General features: G+C 38.7%; 1 protein-coding gene across 7 annotated transcripts in view; it reads right to left on the bottom strand.

Annotated features, from left to right (window-relative positions):
• Msp300 (Muscle-specific protein 300 kDa) overlaps positions 1-18,369 on the bottom strand; it is a 134,789-nt gene that overhangs the window by 34,356 nt on the left and 82,064 nt on the right. For 6 of the 7 annotated variants that reach the window (XM_013320259.1, XM_013320244.1, XM_013320267.1 and 3 more), the window contains 6 exons: positions 17,847-17,998; positions 11,690-12,482; positions 11,455-11,613; positions 11,140-11,352; positions 10,672-10,947; positions 1,110-10,160 (listed from right to left, as the gene is read on the bottom strand). In XM_013320259.1, coding sequence (XP_013175713.1) covers positions 1,110-10,160; positions 10,672-10,947; positions 11,140-11,352; positions 11,455-11,613; positions 11,690-12,482; positions 17,847-17,998 — 10,644 coding nt within the window. The remainder of the gene's footprint in view (positions 1-1,109; positions 10,161-10,671; positions 10,948-11,139; positions 11,353-11,454; positions 11,614-11,689; positions 12,483-17,846; positions 17,999-18,369) is intronic. The other variant, XM_013320286.1, reaches the window with a different exon arrangement.

The following is an 18,369-nucleotide window of genomic DNA, read 5'->3' as shown; positions in this document are numbered from 1 at the left end:
GAAGTCCGTGGGTAAAAGAATTTTGAGTTGCAAACTACTCCGGTTAAAGTTAGCAACACGATAAACAACGCAAACTTATTAATAGCTTCAAAATGTCAATATTGGCACGACATGCTTGTCTGGAATATTCTCTTAATCATGATAAAAACACCTAAAGCTATTCAAGTGGGATATGCTCGTGTTTTATGGTCGTACGATTGGCAATGTATGCAGAAACACAGCGATATATTTTAATCAGAAAAAACATAACGTAAATATTAAACAAATTTAGGATTAATTCTTGATAAGTGATATTTTTCACTTAACACATCGAATAATTTAACTTAAAAATTTTTGGAAAAGTATTAAAAAAATTTTTTGCATTAGTTTTGCGTGTTTTAAGCTGTGATCGTGTCAGACGCGTTATCAAGCGAGCATTTTTGAATGGATGCTTAAAACCATAAACTCAAAATAAAAACGCAAATTAAAAAAAAAGTGTCTTCATCATTTGAAAACAACAAGGGAAGGTAACAACCTACACAGGGGTCAATAAAGACAATTACAGGGTTTAAAAAACTATGTCTATTGACCAACCTTCTTAAGAAGTATTTACAATATGTTGATTATAACGAATGTGACGTCCTCCCCATTATTGTAAAATAAAGTAAGCCAAAAATAAACATCTAAAAATAAATCCATTTAAAGCAATAATTTCGTCGATCGTCTCGTAGTAGCCAAATCTTGGTGTTTACTTTTAACAGGGGTGTATTGTGTTATACGATGTCAATTAAAATAAAACAATCTTTGCACAAACATTTATTTTATTACAATAAAAAAAATGACTCGAGAATTAATTTAATTAGTATTGAGTGACTAGACATGACTAGAATTCTATAAATTGCATATATTAACTTTCAATTTCTACAATTACGCTAAACGTGTTTAGTGTGAAGAGATTATTAGTTTTTTGCCAACAGATGGCTCTACAAGACGAACGGCGAATTCTGCAGACGACGACGATTTACAACAACAATTCTTATAATAATTGTGATAAAATAAAACGTTATAAATTCATGCCAAACATAAAATAAATATTGTAAAAGAGTACAATACGAGTGTCGCTCGATCACCTTGGCTGTGGTCCGGTTCTGTTCATCCTGCGGCGGCGACTCCTGCTCGGGGGGGAGAGAGGCAACTGGTACTAGGGATAGGTTGGTTAGTTTATCCTCTGGGATGTCGGTACCTAATTTAGATGTATCCTCACTTATCAAGCCCGTCAGTGAATCTGAAGGTGTTTCCAAACTCAAATAAGAACTATGATCTTTCCAGCTGCAAATACCGCCTGGAAGATCCATTGACAAATAATTGGAATCGAACGGAGAACCGCTAGATTGGCGTGGTTCGTCAGTTTCTGAAGAGTGACCCGAACCACTGCTAGGATCTTTATCTTTGTCTTTTTTGTCCGTATTTTCAATGTCAGTGTTTATTGGAATTTGATTTTTTTGTTTCTTAGCTATTTGTAAGAAATATTCGCGTTCAGCATCATGATATAAATGCTTTTCAGGCCAAAAAGGCACTTCTATAAACACATTACACACAATATCGGAATCGGTTGAAAGAGTTTGTTTCGAATTCACGATTTGTTCTAGATTTCCGTCAGGTTTTTGTTCAGGAGAAGCAAAATTATCTAATTTAGGTATAATTTGTTCGACAAGCAATTTTTCCGCATCGTCTATTAAACTCTTTTCTGTCCAAAAATTATCTTGTTGTATATCTAAGAGATTGTTAGTAGATGGTGTAAATGAGTTGTTAGTTGTAGAATTTACACCTTCGACGTGACTCTCATTTGAAATTTGCACAGACGTTTCAGCCAAAGCTAGTGAGTCGATCACAGATTCGCGTGTGTCGACTAGAATATCTTTGATCAAATTCTTATCTGAGGTTTTTATGTCTTGGATGGATTTTACTTCGTCTTCCGTGGTCAATATTATTTCCTTTTGAGGAATCTGAGTTTCTAACAAAGTATCTTCAGGTTCAGGCGATGCCAACGAGGGGGTTATGTTTTCCAGTACTTCATCTTGTTGATCATCTAATAAAGTTTGCATCTCTGTTAGTTCTTTAGGTGTTATATCACTTGCTAAAGAAGTATCATTTTCAGGGAGTAACATTTCTTCTATTTCTCTTTGTAAATCGGCCATTTTATTTTCTAACGATTGTTCATCGGATATTCTTTGTGCTTCAATTGTTTTCGGACTAAAAGCACACTCATTATTTTCTTTTGAAATGGGCTCCTTTTCTAATTTTTCATAGTCGATTTTTGTTGCTTCAACTGTGATTTTGCTTTCTGGAGCCTGTTCTACTTCGATTACAATATTTTCTTGTTTGTTATTATCATCATAATCAATTTTAACCGTAAGAATTTCAGATATACTAGTAAGATCATCAACGGTGCTAGGATCTACTTTCCAGTATTGGGCTTCAGCGTAAAATCTGTCTTTAATAGGAGTTTCAATTGATTCTGGTGTCGAAATTGGAGTTTCAATGGATTTTAATGGTACAGCAAACTTTGGTTCTGAAGTTTCTATTTCCGAGGAAGTAATATCAACTGGGGATGGAGTTTCAGTTGTGTCTTTAAACGCTTTCTTCTCCTTCTTTTTCTTTTTGGATTTCTTTTTACTTTCTGACGTCGACACTTGTGGAGACTGAGCCGAGGGACCTTCTTTTTGCTGAGCGACAATTGGCTCTACTTCTTTAATTTCCTGTAACAACTCGGAAGGCTCGGCTCCTTCTACCGGTTTAGTTAGCTTTTCCTTAGATTTTGAAGATCTCTTCTTTTTATCTTTCTTTATAGGCTGCTTTTCTTCATCTGAGGTACTGGGTGCTATCTGGGCTACTTTTGGTTTTACATCTTTTTCTTTAGATTTTGTTGATCGGCTCTTTCTTCCTTTCTTTATCGGTTCTTTTTCTTCGTCAGAACGGCTACTTTGCATTGATTCTCCATCATCAGGTTTTAAAGAGCTTGTCAGAGCTATAAACCTATTTTCAGATTTTTCTCGGACATTACTTTGTCGCAGCACCCTGGTAACTGAAACGGAACGGTTATCCCTTGACTTAGATCTCGAACGTCTATTCCTGTCAACTTTTATAAATCCTTCAGCATCAATTTCTAAGTCAGGTTTATTATGTTCCGAGTCAGATTCATCAACTAAGATAATAGGGGCTTTAGACTTTGATTGAATTGGTTCATTCTGCGATATAACTTTTTGAACTCTTTCAGGCGATGGTCGATTCGAAGCAACTATTTTCGCCCATGAGCCATGAACTTCCTGACTGTCATCTGCTACTTCGCACCGAAGTGGCTCATTATCAAAAGATTCTGATTTATCCTCTAAAATAGATTCCGCTTTGTGTTCTACTTCTTGGTTTTCTATAACATGGATTGGTGAAATTTCTTGTTCGATCAAACCTTCCGCTAAAACTTCAGCGTAAGATTTACCATCATCTGCTAGTTTGGTCCAAACGTTTTCTACGTGATCGGGGCCAGACTGTTGTTTGTGTTCCTCGGAAATTCGCACAGAAGAAACTTCCTCGACGGGAGTGACAATTGTTGATGTCTCGTCCTTGATAGCATGTTTTTCCTTTTTATTGTCTTTTTGCTTTTGTTTTTTGTTACGTTTTGACTTTGGCTCCAACTTATCTTCAGGGGACGTCTCACTCTTTTTAACATCACTCAATATTTCACTTTCTTTTTGTTTGAGATTATTATCACATGTTTCCTGCTCTTTCATAGATGATAAGATCGAAGAGTATGTTATGGGTGTAACGTTAGTTTGATGCTTATCAGTTTGTATCGTTACTTGTTCAGCGAAATTAAATGTCTGCGTGTTTATTTGTTTACAATCAGATGGCGTATGATCAGTCGCTTTGTACAAGTAGGAAGGTGTAAATTCAGGGGCATCAGCTGAAAGCTTTGAATTAAGAACTGTATTTGAGAAGGATGGTTTAAATTCAGGTATGGAATCGATTTCTGGAAGTAGATCATGTAAACTATGAATGGGAGATTTTTCAGGCCGATTACTAATTTCGATTTGTGATTGAGAAGCTTGTTCTGAATCTATTTCGTGATCTATAGACTTATCGATTACTTTATCGGGTTCCGTACTCATAACGTTGCTAACCTGTTGTTGCGTATCAGTACTTAAGGGTGTGGAATATACGGAATGAACGATTTCCGCTTCGATAAATTTCGCCGAGATAGTTTCAGGCACGATTTCATATTTTGATATTTCTAATATCTCTTCTTTGTTAAGGACTTCATCTGTTTTAGGTTCCGTTACAAGTTCCGCCGAAGAGGAAACATCAACATTTTCTATAGAAGCAGGACAGATGTCAACACTAGGGGTTGTTGATTGTCCTTCGACTATTAAAAACTTTTCCAAATTACTATTAATTTCTGTCGGTTCTTGTATTTCAAATGACGCATCCTTTTCTAGATCAATAACTTCAAACGAGTGTTCGAAATCAAGCTCATCACCAAGATTTGCATTAGATTCTTGAACTGAATCTGCAGTTTCTTCTACACATATTTCTGAATATGGTAAATTAAGATGTGTGCTCTCTACCACGACAAAATCTTCTACTATGCTTTCTTTCATTGGTGTTTCAACTTGTTCAGATTTATCTTGATCGGTGTATTCTTCATTTTGTTTACCAACTTCTTGCTTTTTCGCTTCATCCTGTTCTTGTTTCTCATTCGTTTCTCTTTGCAAAATAGATGTAGCGACCATTGCTACATCGCCAAATACTGCGGGCACAAGTGTATTAAATTCATGTGTTTCGAGTGTTTTTGTTTGTTCATTTTTACTATTATGTTTGAAAACTTCTGTTTCCGATTCAATTTTTAATTCGTTGTTATCTTTCGCATCGAATTTCTGTGTAACGCAGGTATCATCAATTTTTTCTAGTGTTTTTTCAATGGTGTCATTATCGGAAACGGAATCTATCGAATTATCGTTATACGAAAGCACACACGTAGCGTTTTGAGCAAATATACGTTCAGCTTCCTTTAAGTCAATATAATTGTATTTTATTGGTTCATAAAAAACTGCTTGTGACTCTTCACTATGTAATGTTGAAGAATCCTTGGCGATGTTTTCCGTCAACTTTACTTCTTCTTGTTTGTGAGTTTCTTCGAAACTCTGCTTTACAGCTTTTTCACTTTCATTTTGATGTGATGTTTCAGTAGGTAACTCATTAATTTCAGATTCCTGTACTAGATCTACTGTATCCTTCAGAAGAGGGGTTGGTTCTATGTCAACACTTGATTTGCTTAGATTTAAAGCGTATCTGTTTTCTGCGTCACGAATTTCATGATAATTTTGCTCTAATATTTCATTAATTGTCGTTGTTTCTTTGTTGTCAACTGTATTTATATTTTGCGAATTGATTTCCTCTTCTTTATTATCATTTTCAATCAATACAGAAAATTGCTCGTCTGTTGGAATATTCATTTGATCATCTCGCTCGACTTTTGATTTTTCTTTAGACAAAACAGAAGCTAACAGTGATTCACCTTTAGACAGCTCGTGATAGTCATATTTGGGCTTTTCAAAATATATTATCTCGATATCATTTGACTTACTTTCCAATAAGCATTTGCTATCTAACTTTAAGTTATCTTTATCATATGAATCTGGTGAGTTTACGGTTTTATTTATGTTGTCTGCTTCTGCAACTGTCTTAGTTTCCTCAACTGTGTCAACGTCGATTAAAACTTGGGTGTTTTGAATTGTTTCAATATTTCCATCATTAGGGGCAATATCCTGTTTTTGGTTAATCATTTCTACAAGACGAGGATAGATCTTTTCAGCGTCAGCAATATAATGGTAAATACAGTGAAGCGAAAAATCTTCATTAAATCTTTTCAGTGATAAATAAGTAGAATTTGCTTCTTCAGTATCCTGACTTTGCGTTACCAATTCTGGTAATATTTCTTCTTTGAGTACTGTCTCGATCAAAGTGTTTGATGGATTAGTTTCTTCGTCAAAAACATTTGTTTCATGTTTTTCAGGTTCTGTGTTGTCTGTTTTTGTATTTGATTCAGGTATTGGTGAAGTCTCTTTAGGATAAACAATCCCTAAGAATTTTTCAGAGTCAGCTAATTCATGATAATCATAGCGAGGTATTTCGTTCTTAAGCACTTTTACAGCATCGATCTCTTCAATATTTATACTATAATTTGATCTTAAAACATCTTTTTCTATTCCTATATTTCCAGCTTCAACGGATAGTTTTTCTTTATTATCAGATTCCGTAGTGGCACTTGCGAGTGATTGGGTATGTTCTAAGCTCGATGTCGTTGTATAAAAACTTTGGGTATCAAGAACAATTTCCAAGTATGTTGTAGGTGGTACCTCAATGCTCTTGGTTTCTGCACGATTTTTACAATCTGCTTCATTGAGTGCATCTTTTGAAGATACTACAATTGTAGCTTTATTTTCAAGAGGTGCGGGTTTTATATCGTTTATGTTTTTCTCATCAGGATACGCCACCTCAGATTTCCCGGTATGAGATGTGAATAAAATATCTCCAGGCTTTGTGGCATCATAATGCAACTGTTCTTCAAGCCCAGACTGTTCAGTTATATCACAAGAAGAAAACGTTACAGAAGCGTTTTGAACTACTTCGCCATCTGCTTGATCTTTGTCGTCTTCACGAATTGCTGTACTTTCATGATCAGTTTGATATTCCGCAGATAAATTACTTTCTTTATTCAATAGTTGATAGTAATCGAAGTCCAATTGATCAATGTCAAGATTTAATGAGTACGTTTTTATCTCTTCTAACTCTTGATATGGAATGGTACTAGTTTTTAATTGTACTCGTTGGCGGTTTTGTACCGATCCAAATATAGCATGTTCAAGGATATTTTCTGAGAACTCTTCCATGTTAGAACACTGATATTCCTCAATGTTAGTTTCATTTTGATCATCAGCGACATTGTCTTTATAATCATTTTCAGGTGAATACGTTATGTCTTTGTATGTGATCTCATCAGAACCATCTTTGGAAATAGATACCAATTCGGTATTAACCGATTGTTCTTCAACAATCACGTTCGTACCCTGACTGTCTTCGACCAAATTCAAATCCTGTGATGAAGATTCTGTGACTAATTCAGAAGAAATTATTGGTTCTTCCAAGATATTATCATCATTTTCTTGAGAAGTTATAGATTCAGTAATAATTTCAGCATCATTTTTAACTTGAGAATCACAACTCAAAGAATTTGTCTTTGAATTGAAAACTTTCACAGTTCTTATAGGTGGTAATTTTTTCTCTTCATGTGTTATCAAGTAAATAGTGCGTGTTTCCATGTCTTGTAGAATAGGTTCGTATCGAGTTATTTCCTCTACTATATTGAACGAGCTGTCTTTCAGGTTATCAGCTCTTAATGTTTTATTATTATTTTGCTCATTAGAAATACTTTGAAGGGCGACAGTGTTTTGAGTTGTTTCAGATTTTTCCTTATCGAAACAATCTTTTCCTTCGGTTCCTATATTTGTTAAATCAATAACTTCTGGAAGTATAGTAACTTCAGTAGCTACTTGTTCACTTTCCAGGGACAAATCAGTCTGTATGCTAGGTTGAGTGATGGGTGTTAGTTCTGATTCAGGAATATTTTCCTCTTCAGCCATTAAAGTATTCCAATCCATAGTTACAAGGCTACTCTTGACTTCCTGATCACTTGAAATTATATCAGAATCTTTTAAATTTAAGTTATCATCGTCGTGCATTTTAGGAGCTTCTTTTTTGACTTCTTGCGTTAATTCTAGATGTTTATCTTTTGTCTTTACTGACTTTTCGATGGATTTCTTTTTAGCACTAATTGATTGATCTATCTCTCGCAAAGCTTGTTCTATTTCGTCATCAACAATTTTAGGTTTCTTATTTTTCGATTTCTTTTTATGCGCTTTTCCTTCAGGTAATTCTACTTCAACACAGGTTTCAAAACTTGTTCCCTCATCAGTATTTGTACTTAACGGGGTGAGCAGGGTTGAAGGTTCTTTTATTTCAAGAGATTTCTGTTTCTTTGATTTTGGTTTCTTAGTAGAATCTGTCACTTCCAAAATGGTATCCTGTGGTTTGGTATCGTCATTTATATTAGCTTTGTCGTTTATTTTGTCCGATTGTTTAGATTTTTCAACCTTCTTTTGAGCAATGGATGTTTCTTGAACTGTAATGGCAATGGGTTGTATATTTCCATTGCCTACTTTTTCCATAGCTACAGCTATAGTTTCATCGACGAGTGTCTCTGCGACAGTCTTTCCTTGCTTTTTACTTTTCTTTTTCCGCTTTTGCTTAGATGTTATTTCTAATTCTGGTTCTGTAGAAAGGTTGATGTTTTCAACATTGCTATCTTTTGTCGAACATAAAATGTCTGTTGTAAGTTTGGATTCTTTTTCATTATCGTGTTTGATTTCATATTTAAGGTTTGTGTGTTTACTAACCTCATCGGGTGCATCACACTTACTTTCTTCTAGAATCGTTTTATTTTTGTCATCAGCGGATTTAGGGTTTCTTAAAATATTAGCAGAGTTTGGTTCCCGTGAACAAATATCAGGATTATCATTCTTACTAGAACTGGCTTTTTCTGTAATTAATTTTTTATTTGTCATTTGTTGTGAAACGGCAACAGATGACAGATCAGTTATTTGATAGGTCTGTAATTCCCGAGTATTACTTTTCTTTTTCTTTTGTTTATTAGAACCTTCTTTGTGATCATGCTTTAAGTCTGATAGTTTCATTATAACTTCGTTTTTATCTATCGCTTCATCCGATTCTGTACCCTTAGTTATTGTTTCTTTACTTTTATCACGACTATCTTTAATTTTCTTTTTTTTCTGTTTATCTGATACTTCAATTTCTTTAAGGGCTTTCTCAATTTCGTCATCCGCGTCTTTTGACTTTTTATGTTTATTTTTCTTTTTAGGTTTCTTCTGATCGTTTTCAGTTTTAGTCAAATCTTGTAAACTTTCGGATACAGTTACAGTTTCGACAACAGTTGCACTATGCTGCACTTTTTTAATCGACTCCTTATAGCTAGTAGTACTTGGTTTATCATCTGGTTGAACAGATTGTATGTTGATGCAAGGGGAAGATGAATCTGTCATCTGTTGTTCTGGAGTGTCATCAAAGTTCTCAACTTCAATAACTCTCCTTGAAAGTTTTTTCTTTTTAATAATTTGGGTGTCATGAGCCTTAGTAGACCGTTTTTCAGGAGCACGTCTCTGTCTTGGCATATCTCTAGAACGACTACGCTGCACCGGTCTTTCAAACCTGTCCGTTTTAACTCGCAACGATTCTGTTGAATGAACTCTGGGTTCATATTCTATGATAGGGGGAGCTTTTTCCACCTCTACAATTATTTCTTTGACCATCTCCACCTGTGCTACTTGTGGCTCAGGTAATGTTACAATGTTTTGGGTCTTTGCCTGTTTTCGAAGACCTAACGCAAGAATTTCTGCGTAAGATAAATCATGTGATCGCAATTTCGTTGCGGGACTAAGTGATCTGTCGTGATCTTCATGCGGACGTAATTCTGCATAAATAGCAGCTTGCTCGATCTGTTCAGATACTCCACTTTCGGAAATCTGTTGTTCTTGATAGTCCTGATTTTCCATAGTTACTTGGGAAGTCAATTGTTTCTCTTCCGGTTGGATATAAATATTAGATTCAGACATGAATGCGTCACTTTCACTTGCGTCAACAGTCTCACTGTATACATCACTGGGCTCATCGGCCACATCACTTTCGAGACACACTGGCGCACATATTTCACTTGAGATGTATTCCTCTTCGGCGGGAGTTTGAGGGGACTCGAGGGGCACTCTCTGTGCACTAGGCTGCCGGGAGCTAACTGAGCTCGAGCGGGAGCTGAAGCCTTTCACTATCTCGGCGTAAGTCGTCGACAGCGGGGCAGGAGTGACTCGCGGGGTGTAGTGTGCGGCCGCGGCGCGCGGGGCTGACAACACTTGAGGAGAGCGCGGCCGGCGCTCGGCCCGCGCACGTTCGCCCGCTTCTAGCAGCAGGCTCAATGTCCCAGCCTCGTCGCCGCCGCCCACGAACGGGTCCAACTCGAAGATACACCGAGTCAGCTCTTCGATACGCCGTGCGACCTCCTGATACGCAAGTACGGACATAGATAATTTACAACAGGTTCGCTGACGTGCGAGCGATGAAGGTAGTGAAAAAAAACGACGGTGGCTGCGATATTTCAAGTATATTTCGTATTAAAATGAAATTATAATAGGAATAGATGACTAAATTTCGACTTAATGCTACATTCGACGTTTCGCCTACGTGTCCCTAAGCGGGTCCGCGTCCGGGCCACCGCGCTGTATAAGTAGTTTGATGCGCTCATTTCGTGCTTGGATCTTGCTTTGAAGCGATTTAATTCTCTCTCGACATGCCTAACAGAGGATATCGTTTCACGAGTTAGTAGAGGGGTAAAAGGGAGCAACAAAAAAAACCAGATGAATGCCAGTAATGTACACAACGCCACAAAGGCCCGGTATCGGGCGCCAGAGAGCCTCAGAGTGAGATAAACAAAACTAGAACGTTCGCTAGCCACCTACAAGTGTGGGTGCGGGAGTGAATACGTGAGGAATTTCTGCTGCAAATGTTTCTTACCTGTTGCTGTCTGTTGGCGCGCTCGGGGTCGCGAGGGCTGTAGTTGGGCTGCGCGGCGTGGCGCAGCTGCTGCTCGGCGTCCAGCAGCTGGGAGCGGAGCTGAGCGAGCTCGGCGCAGTACGCGTCGAGCTGGTGGAGCGCGGCGGTGAGCTGGCGCGCCTGAGCGCCCGTCTGCTCGCCGAGTGCGTCCAGCGCGGAGCACAGCTCGCTGGCCGCTCTCTGCACGCCTTCGGGCGAGCGCGACTGCGACGCCACGCCGTCGGGACCGAAGTGTACCTGTAACAAGCATACTTTAAATTCCCTGGAATACAATTTAAAAGAGATTGCTACAAAAAAATAAATCAAAGCAACCACCACCAAATATCAAAAAAACGAAAAAAAGACGAACGAAGAGACGACAAGCCACTAACGACAACCGAAATAAAATTATTGACAAGTCTGATGTAAAACCCTGAAATGGTAACTCACATTAAGTTTTTCAACGGCATAAGAAATTTTAGTTTTTTGAGTTGATATATCGTTTATGAGTTTTTCTCTGAGAGCGAGTCTATCTCGGAGTGGTTTCTTTGCATTTTGAGGTGTCTCAATGGTCCGCGTCGTGGCTTCGACCCAGTGGCCGACGTCTTTCAATTTCTTTTCGCATCTCTCCCATTCCTCGGCCAGTTCTTGTAGTAAGCCGTTCTGAAAAATAATAAACAATGTTAATGATCAATGTGTCAAACTAAAACTGTGGTAGTGATGGTTTTGCCAGACGACCAGAAATGTAACTTGTATGTAGCGTACCGTCTTCGCCAATTTCTTCTCGACATCGACTGTGGCATTTTCTGCCGCTTCTAATCTCGAAGGTAAGTCACCGGGACTTGTTACACGCTCGATAGCCTCTATTTCCTTAGTCATATCTGCGAGATTCTTAGCCTGCTGCTTGCAGCTTTTAAGAGCATTCTGAAACAAAATAAATATTCGTTTTAAATTATGAAACCTAATGTGCAAACTGCAGAATAATGAAAAGAAGCTCTACCCCATATTCAGTCTGTTTCTGCTGCGCCTCCTGCAAATCGGCCAACGGGAGTGGCCGCGCTAGGAATGCACGCTGTGTCTCAACCCAAAGTAGAACTTTCTCTAACAAGGCAAGGAACCTAGACACGGCGTCGCATGCGTCCTCAACGGCCGCCTGGCGGGCCTCGAGCTCGCTGCACACGGCCGAGAACTGATCCGACAGCGCCATCACCGTCGACTGTACTAGCTGCCGCTCCCCAGCGTCGCGGCTGCCTTCGACGATAGCGCGCGCGTTACGCGTCAGGCGCTCGAGGCGGTCGGCCACGCTGGGCACCTCTGCCCTGGTGGCGACTAGTCGCTCGCGGTACGGCGCCGGCGGCAGCGTCCTGTCTCTCGCGGTGAGCTCGGCCGCGCGCACCCACGCCTGCACGCTCTCAACATCGGTCGCGTATTCGCTGCGAGCAGTGCGAGCGCGCTTCCACTCCCTCTCCTTCTCCTCCATGGCTGCTGCCAGGCCCTCCGCCGATAGTTCTAAAGCGGACAGCTCTTGTGCGATGTCCGCCGGGGCGGAGCCGCCGTATCTCTTGCGGCTCTCCTCGGTGAAGTTCTTCGTTCGCTGGACTAACTCCGAAACTTCGGTGGCTAGTTCTCGCACGCCTTCCTCGTCGTTCTCCCCGAAAACGTAGAAAGTTCCAACTTTGGCTATGAAAACCTCGATCAGCTGCCGGAGCTTCTCGATATTCTCCGCCACGCGGTCGAATTCGGAAACAATGTCGTCGATCTCCGCGAGCCTCGCCGCTAGAGTCTGTCGCAATCTGTAAAAGGAAAAAATCGGTAAGTCGCGCGTTCGTTTCGGGCTGCGGAATTGCGGCTTCTGGGAGCGCACGCCGGGAGGAAGCTGCCAAAAGGCGACGAAAATAATCCGTGCGCGGCGTGACGCAGCCGCGCGCCGCGCCGTGTGACGTGCAAGGTCGCACCTCGTGCTCGGTCGCCGGTGGCCTGCGGCGCTCCGCTCGCGTCGCTCGCCCGTCGCTCAATGAACCGCCGCCTCGCCCGCCCCGACGCGGCTAATTTTATATTCGAAACTATTATGTTTGCACGATGACATCAGAGCGCAAGTTTTTCTATTGCAGGCCGTGTTTACGTTGCGAGCGCAAGGCGCCGACCGCCGACGTGACATTTCCAACTCAGCCATCGAATTTGAGATTGCGTATTGCGCAACGAAAGGGCATGCGCCGTGCGCCGCAGCCGGCCGGCGCCGCACGGAGTGGGCGACGTAAACATTACATACGCCGCTGCCAAATTCAGCAGCAAACCGAACTTTTCTTGTCTGAAATCGTCGATGACTTACCGGCGAGATGGCGTATGCCGAAAAAAATATCCAAAATAACTTTGTAACACGTGCGTCGCACTTGCTCTCGAAACTCGCGAAAGATGTTCCTTTAGCGGCCGACGCCGGGACCGGTCCTACGACGCGACCGGCGACGGCTGGCGAGCGTGTTTGCCGAAACGTTTATGATTTTACTGCACATTGCATTCCCGGCGAGAAGCTCCTCGCCGAAGCGCGTTTTGCTAACACGGTGTAAGTTCTCAATACGTCTGTGCAGTTGAGCCGCGCTGCAGGGCCGTGACCCATTAACTGCGCAGTACGCATGCGCGAGCCGGCCGGTACGGCGCACCGTCGTAGTCGGTTCGACTATATAACGATTGCGCGGACTCTCCCACTTCGTCTGGAAGTGGGATCGATTGAAAGTAAGCCCTATTATGAATAAGGGAGCACATTTTTTCGCGTATATTATGGCGCAGCGTATGGCATTCCAGTTTAACCCGAGACGGACGGAATCTATTTAAATTGTCTTTGATAATCTGAGGCGCAAAACATTTCGCAATAAACTTAATCTTATGTTTACTTCGTAACGTGCTGTAGTACCATCACAAATATGCAGAAAGAAGTCTGAGTATAGAAGAATCTTGTACTAATTAATACAAATCCTACATTAATAATACATTCCAGTTATTTTAATTTATTCATGTTAGTATGAAACGTTTTACTTTAACGGGATAATATGTACAAGAAGACTATAATTAACTTATTCAATTAAGCACAATTATGTGGGACTGAGTATGTATTCAGTAAGTACTGGACGGGATTAAAGTCAGGGTGAATCACACGATATTTGCGTGTTTTGTTTATCGTTTACACTATCGATTGATATAGGGGTGCAGAAATAGTGGCGGTTGGGTTTGTCCCTGGGGCATTACGTGGGGAGACGTTGCAATATTAGTGATGTACCGACTTATCTTGTTCTATCGATATGTTCTATTGTTTCAATTAATTAATTAACTTTTTAAATTCTAACGCTTTTAACCGTATAATATAAGATGTGGACAATTTAAGTTAAAAATAAGTAAAGAAGAATAAAACGAATGTTAAGAAATTCTCAAGGTTAAATTGAAGTCAGTCATAACGTAACTATGACTAAAATAAGTATAAGAAGTAAGTAAAAAAATTAAGTATACTCTGAATATATGAGAAATCCTATCTATATAATTTGAAATAAAGTCAATGTTGACAACCCTAGTTACAAGAACCCTCTTCCTCGTAACTTATTTGAATAGTATTTAAATTTCATTTCCTTCCCTTTGTGTTTTCGTCTTTAACCTCAACTCAACATCTAGCGATCGCCCACGACTACGTCTGCTCGGAAATAAAAAAACATAATTAGTAGCCTATGTGTTCTTCCAGACTATGTTGTATATGTATGCCAAATTTCATCGAGATCCGTTCAGCCATTCTGGAGATACCTACAAACATGAATGTTTGTTTGTCCATCCATCTAAACATTCGCATTTATAATATTAGTAAGAAGTAAGATTATTCTGTACAAAAGACACGAATCGAAATATATTTGACAGAAAGTAACAATTGCATAAATAAGTTAAGCCAAGTAACATGATAGCTAACATCGCAACACAATTCTAAGGAAAAAATAATGGGAACAATTGCAACAGAAATAGTTAATGTAGCCGTAAAATAACAAGGCATCGACGAAATCGTCCATGCAATCATGGCCACAAAAATAAAATCACCCAACACTAAAGTACTCCGTCCTAAAACAAGTAGGAATAGGAATCACGTATCTTGTTGCAAAAATAACATCGACAGCTGCCTGTATTTTCAACCTTAACACATAGGAAATAAGGTCACATGAATATAAAAATTCGAAGCACGTGAACTTGAGGGCATGACATCACCTCAACAGAATTATCTTATAAAATAATGAGACGAATGATGACATAATAGTTAAAAAAAAATGTCATCTGATGACGTCATAGCTTCTAGATAATTCGAAGGTCGTAAGACTAATATTAACATAACTATCGGGAAGGCGAGCCAGGAGACAACCCCATGTATAATTCAAGCTAAGTAAACTAAAATACCATTTTTATTTTCACTAATGCTTCCACTGGATATATGTGACATATGTGTCATTCCGTTAGACAAAATCGTATCTTAATATTATAAATGCGCTTGTTTGGATGGATGCATGGTTCGATGGATAGATGTTAGTTAGAAAATGACTCTAGAACGGCTGCATAGGTTACGATGAAATATGACGCAGATGTAGAATATAGTCTGGAAGAACACATAGGCTACTTATTAAGTCAAGTCACATCTAGTTTAGTAAATTATAAAAATCTATCTATTAATCATAGATTTTATTTCTATCTATGTTTACGGCAATTACAGTGATTACTGGCAACTTTTACTTTATAACTTTGTTTTTTTTTCTGATCACGTTTATTCATTGTAGTTAACGACGATGACCACTCGACCTTGACCGTGTCCATAAATGTCCACAGTCGATTTAAACCGCGTAAGCTTCAAATAAAACAGCTACTTATTTCAACTGCGTAAAATTCAAATTACAACGACATTATAATGACAAGAACTAAATTATATTGCACCTTATTACAAAGTGGTAAGGTTTAATTTCAATCAGTCAAACTAACCGCGCTACTACGTCGTCTGTAGACTTAAGTATATGTCTGTGTGTCTGTCTGGTCTACATAATGTTTGGAAGCTGCAATGCGGCGCAGACTGCAATAGTCTAGGCGCAGAAGTACTTTAAAAGACAAATGGCATAGACAAGCCAAAGTGTTACGAATAAATCAACTGTAATACTGTCAACAAATTCTGTTAAGTGAAGGTTACAATGAATGTTGTTGTTGTTTTTAAAGCGAGTTTTCACCATTGAAAAAATTGTATCAAAACATGTGTATGGGACGACAATATCAATGAGTTTTTGTACAAATGTCTTTTTGAAAAGACACCAATGATTGGGAAGATAGAGAAAGAATTTATATCACGAACGGTAGGTTTCTGAGGTCAAAATCCCCGATTAAAACATATCTTTCTCTCTGTTTTGTTATAGATAAAAGACAGGGCTAACGATATGTTTTATACAAGGATTTCGGCCTCGGAAACCCACGGTAACATAGTGGATTACGCCTACATTACTAAATAAATGGGTCACACCCAGTCCTATAGCAATCTATTATTATTTTTTGTGCGTATGATTCAGGTTGTCTATATTTACCGCGGCGAGTCGCAGATATTCTCGTTAGCGTAAATATCGGTTGTGAGCAGTGGCTCGGAACTGAATACTGACGGCCATAGACAAACGCAACACCAGAGAAACTGCAGATCGTAACCTAACTTTAGTATACACATGACTATAAAAACATTATTTTGACATTACTTGTCAACAAATTTTCAACCTATCACCACAACTATGCCAAGATTTATGTAAAAAATTATATGCCGGATGTACAAACAATACTATATCTTCTTACAAATATATAAAAACATAGTTTTGTGCCAAGATAATACCAGAAAGATTGACGCCAGATGTAACCGACGGTGAAGAATCAAAATCAAGCTAAAACATACCTTATTGCCTTGTAATTAAAATGACAGTTAAATTCATGGAATAGTTATTATGAAAAGCAGTAGAAGTGTGAATAGTTGATAATTTGCCAACTGTAAAACTTTGAGGTTTCCGGACTTTAAATTAATAGAAAAAAATCCTCCCTAAAGTTCATGTTAAACTTTTACTATTATTATGAATGTGAATGTTTGGATGGATGTTTGTTTGATGGTATCTCCAGAACGGCGGTATGAATCTCGCTAATATTTGGCATAGATGTAGAACATAGTTTGGAAGAACACATGGCTATTATTTTTTTTTTAATTCCGCGCGGACGTAGTCGCCGGCTACAGGTAGTTATTTAATAAAAAATATATTTATTATCTGTGAAGTGCAAAAAGCTAACTTAACTGTTTCAAAGTTGTACAAAAACGCTGAAAAATGTTTCCGTTAGTTGTTAATTTTTAAATAGGAATTTCTTATTTATCATTCTTTTACTTATTTAAAAATCTTTTACGTTTTGTTGTCAAACTTATAGGTTATGAAAAGTTGTTAACATAATTTAAAATACGTTTTAAAAACGAAGAACATTGGTGATTAGTCTAAAATTTTTATAACATTAATTTAAACAGGACTGGCAGGAGAAGGCGCAAGACAGGCGACTTTGGCGATCTCTTGTGTCGGAGGCCAAGACCCAGTTTGGGTCGATGCGCCAGCGGAGTAAGTAAGTAATTTAAACAGTATCAACAACTAAGAAATAAGCAAATTCTAGTCTTACGGGCTCTATTGAGGAGAATAATAAAAACAACGTACATCTTGTACAATTTGAACACGACGTCTACACGATTGTTTACAGACGCTCGAATCCTTCAATAATATTTGATTCACGATATTAATTTGGAGTTGTGCAAATAAATTTTACTTTATCAATGAAATAACGGTTTGCGATCCCACAATAAAAAATGTACCTATATCAAAACTTACCTTGTTAGCTAAATAAAAAAAATAAACAATAATAGCTATAAAATATACTCTAGCTTCGGTTCCCAAAATGATTCATGCCCACAGAAGACTGAACGGGCTTATACGATGCTTGGAAATAAATGAGCAAGAGGTTCCCCGAAAGCAATAACATTTTTAAAAGAGTTTAAAGAAAAGTTTGGGAATCTCTGGCATTTTATACATAAAAATAATTTCAAAATTTAACTTCTAAACTAAAATCACACACTAATAGCCACACAAACTCACTTCTCATAAGCCTCCGCAGTCTCCTTCACAGATTTCTCGGTGTCTTCTGCGGCCTGCTTCGAGTGCGGTCTGAGGATGTTCAGCACAAAGTCTGCGTGCTCCAGGAGATCGTCCCGACTCTCTTCAAGACCTGATACGTCCGCTTGCAGCTCCTAAACAAAAACATTATCTTGAATCAGTGCCAGATGTTAGAGAAAATAATACCTTGTAATAATACTATCGTATCAACTTCCCTTATCGGAAGCGACCTTTGTTCACATTCAACAAGGGTCGGAAGCTGATGCAAAAAGGGATAGTTCATATAAAAAAAAACTAATATGTGAGTAAGATTCTAAAGTTTATTTTTAATCTAAACACGCAATGAACAAACTGTTTTTTGTGCCTTTAATACTTTACATTTTGGAAGGAAAAATCTGAGTTAGTATTAATTTCATATACTGAAACATAGATTAAACTTGTTTTATTAACTTGGGAATACAGTTGGCACATATTACGAGGTCTGTACAAGGCTCGTGAGTTCACT

Source organism: Papilio xuthus, unplaced genomic scaffold, assembly GCF_000836235.2.
Source record: "Papilio xuthus unplaced genomic scaffold, Pxut_1.1 DF828952.1, whole genome shotgun sequence".
Classification (NCBI taxonomy): Eukaryota; Metazoa; Arthropoda; class Insecta; order Lepidoptera; family Papilionidae; genus Papilio; species Papilio xuthus.
The sequence above is the reverse complement of the archived record's forward strand: the minus strand, read 5'-3'. Positions and strand labels throughout refer to the sequence as shown.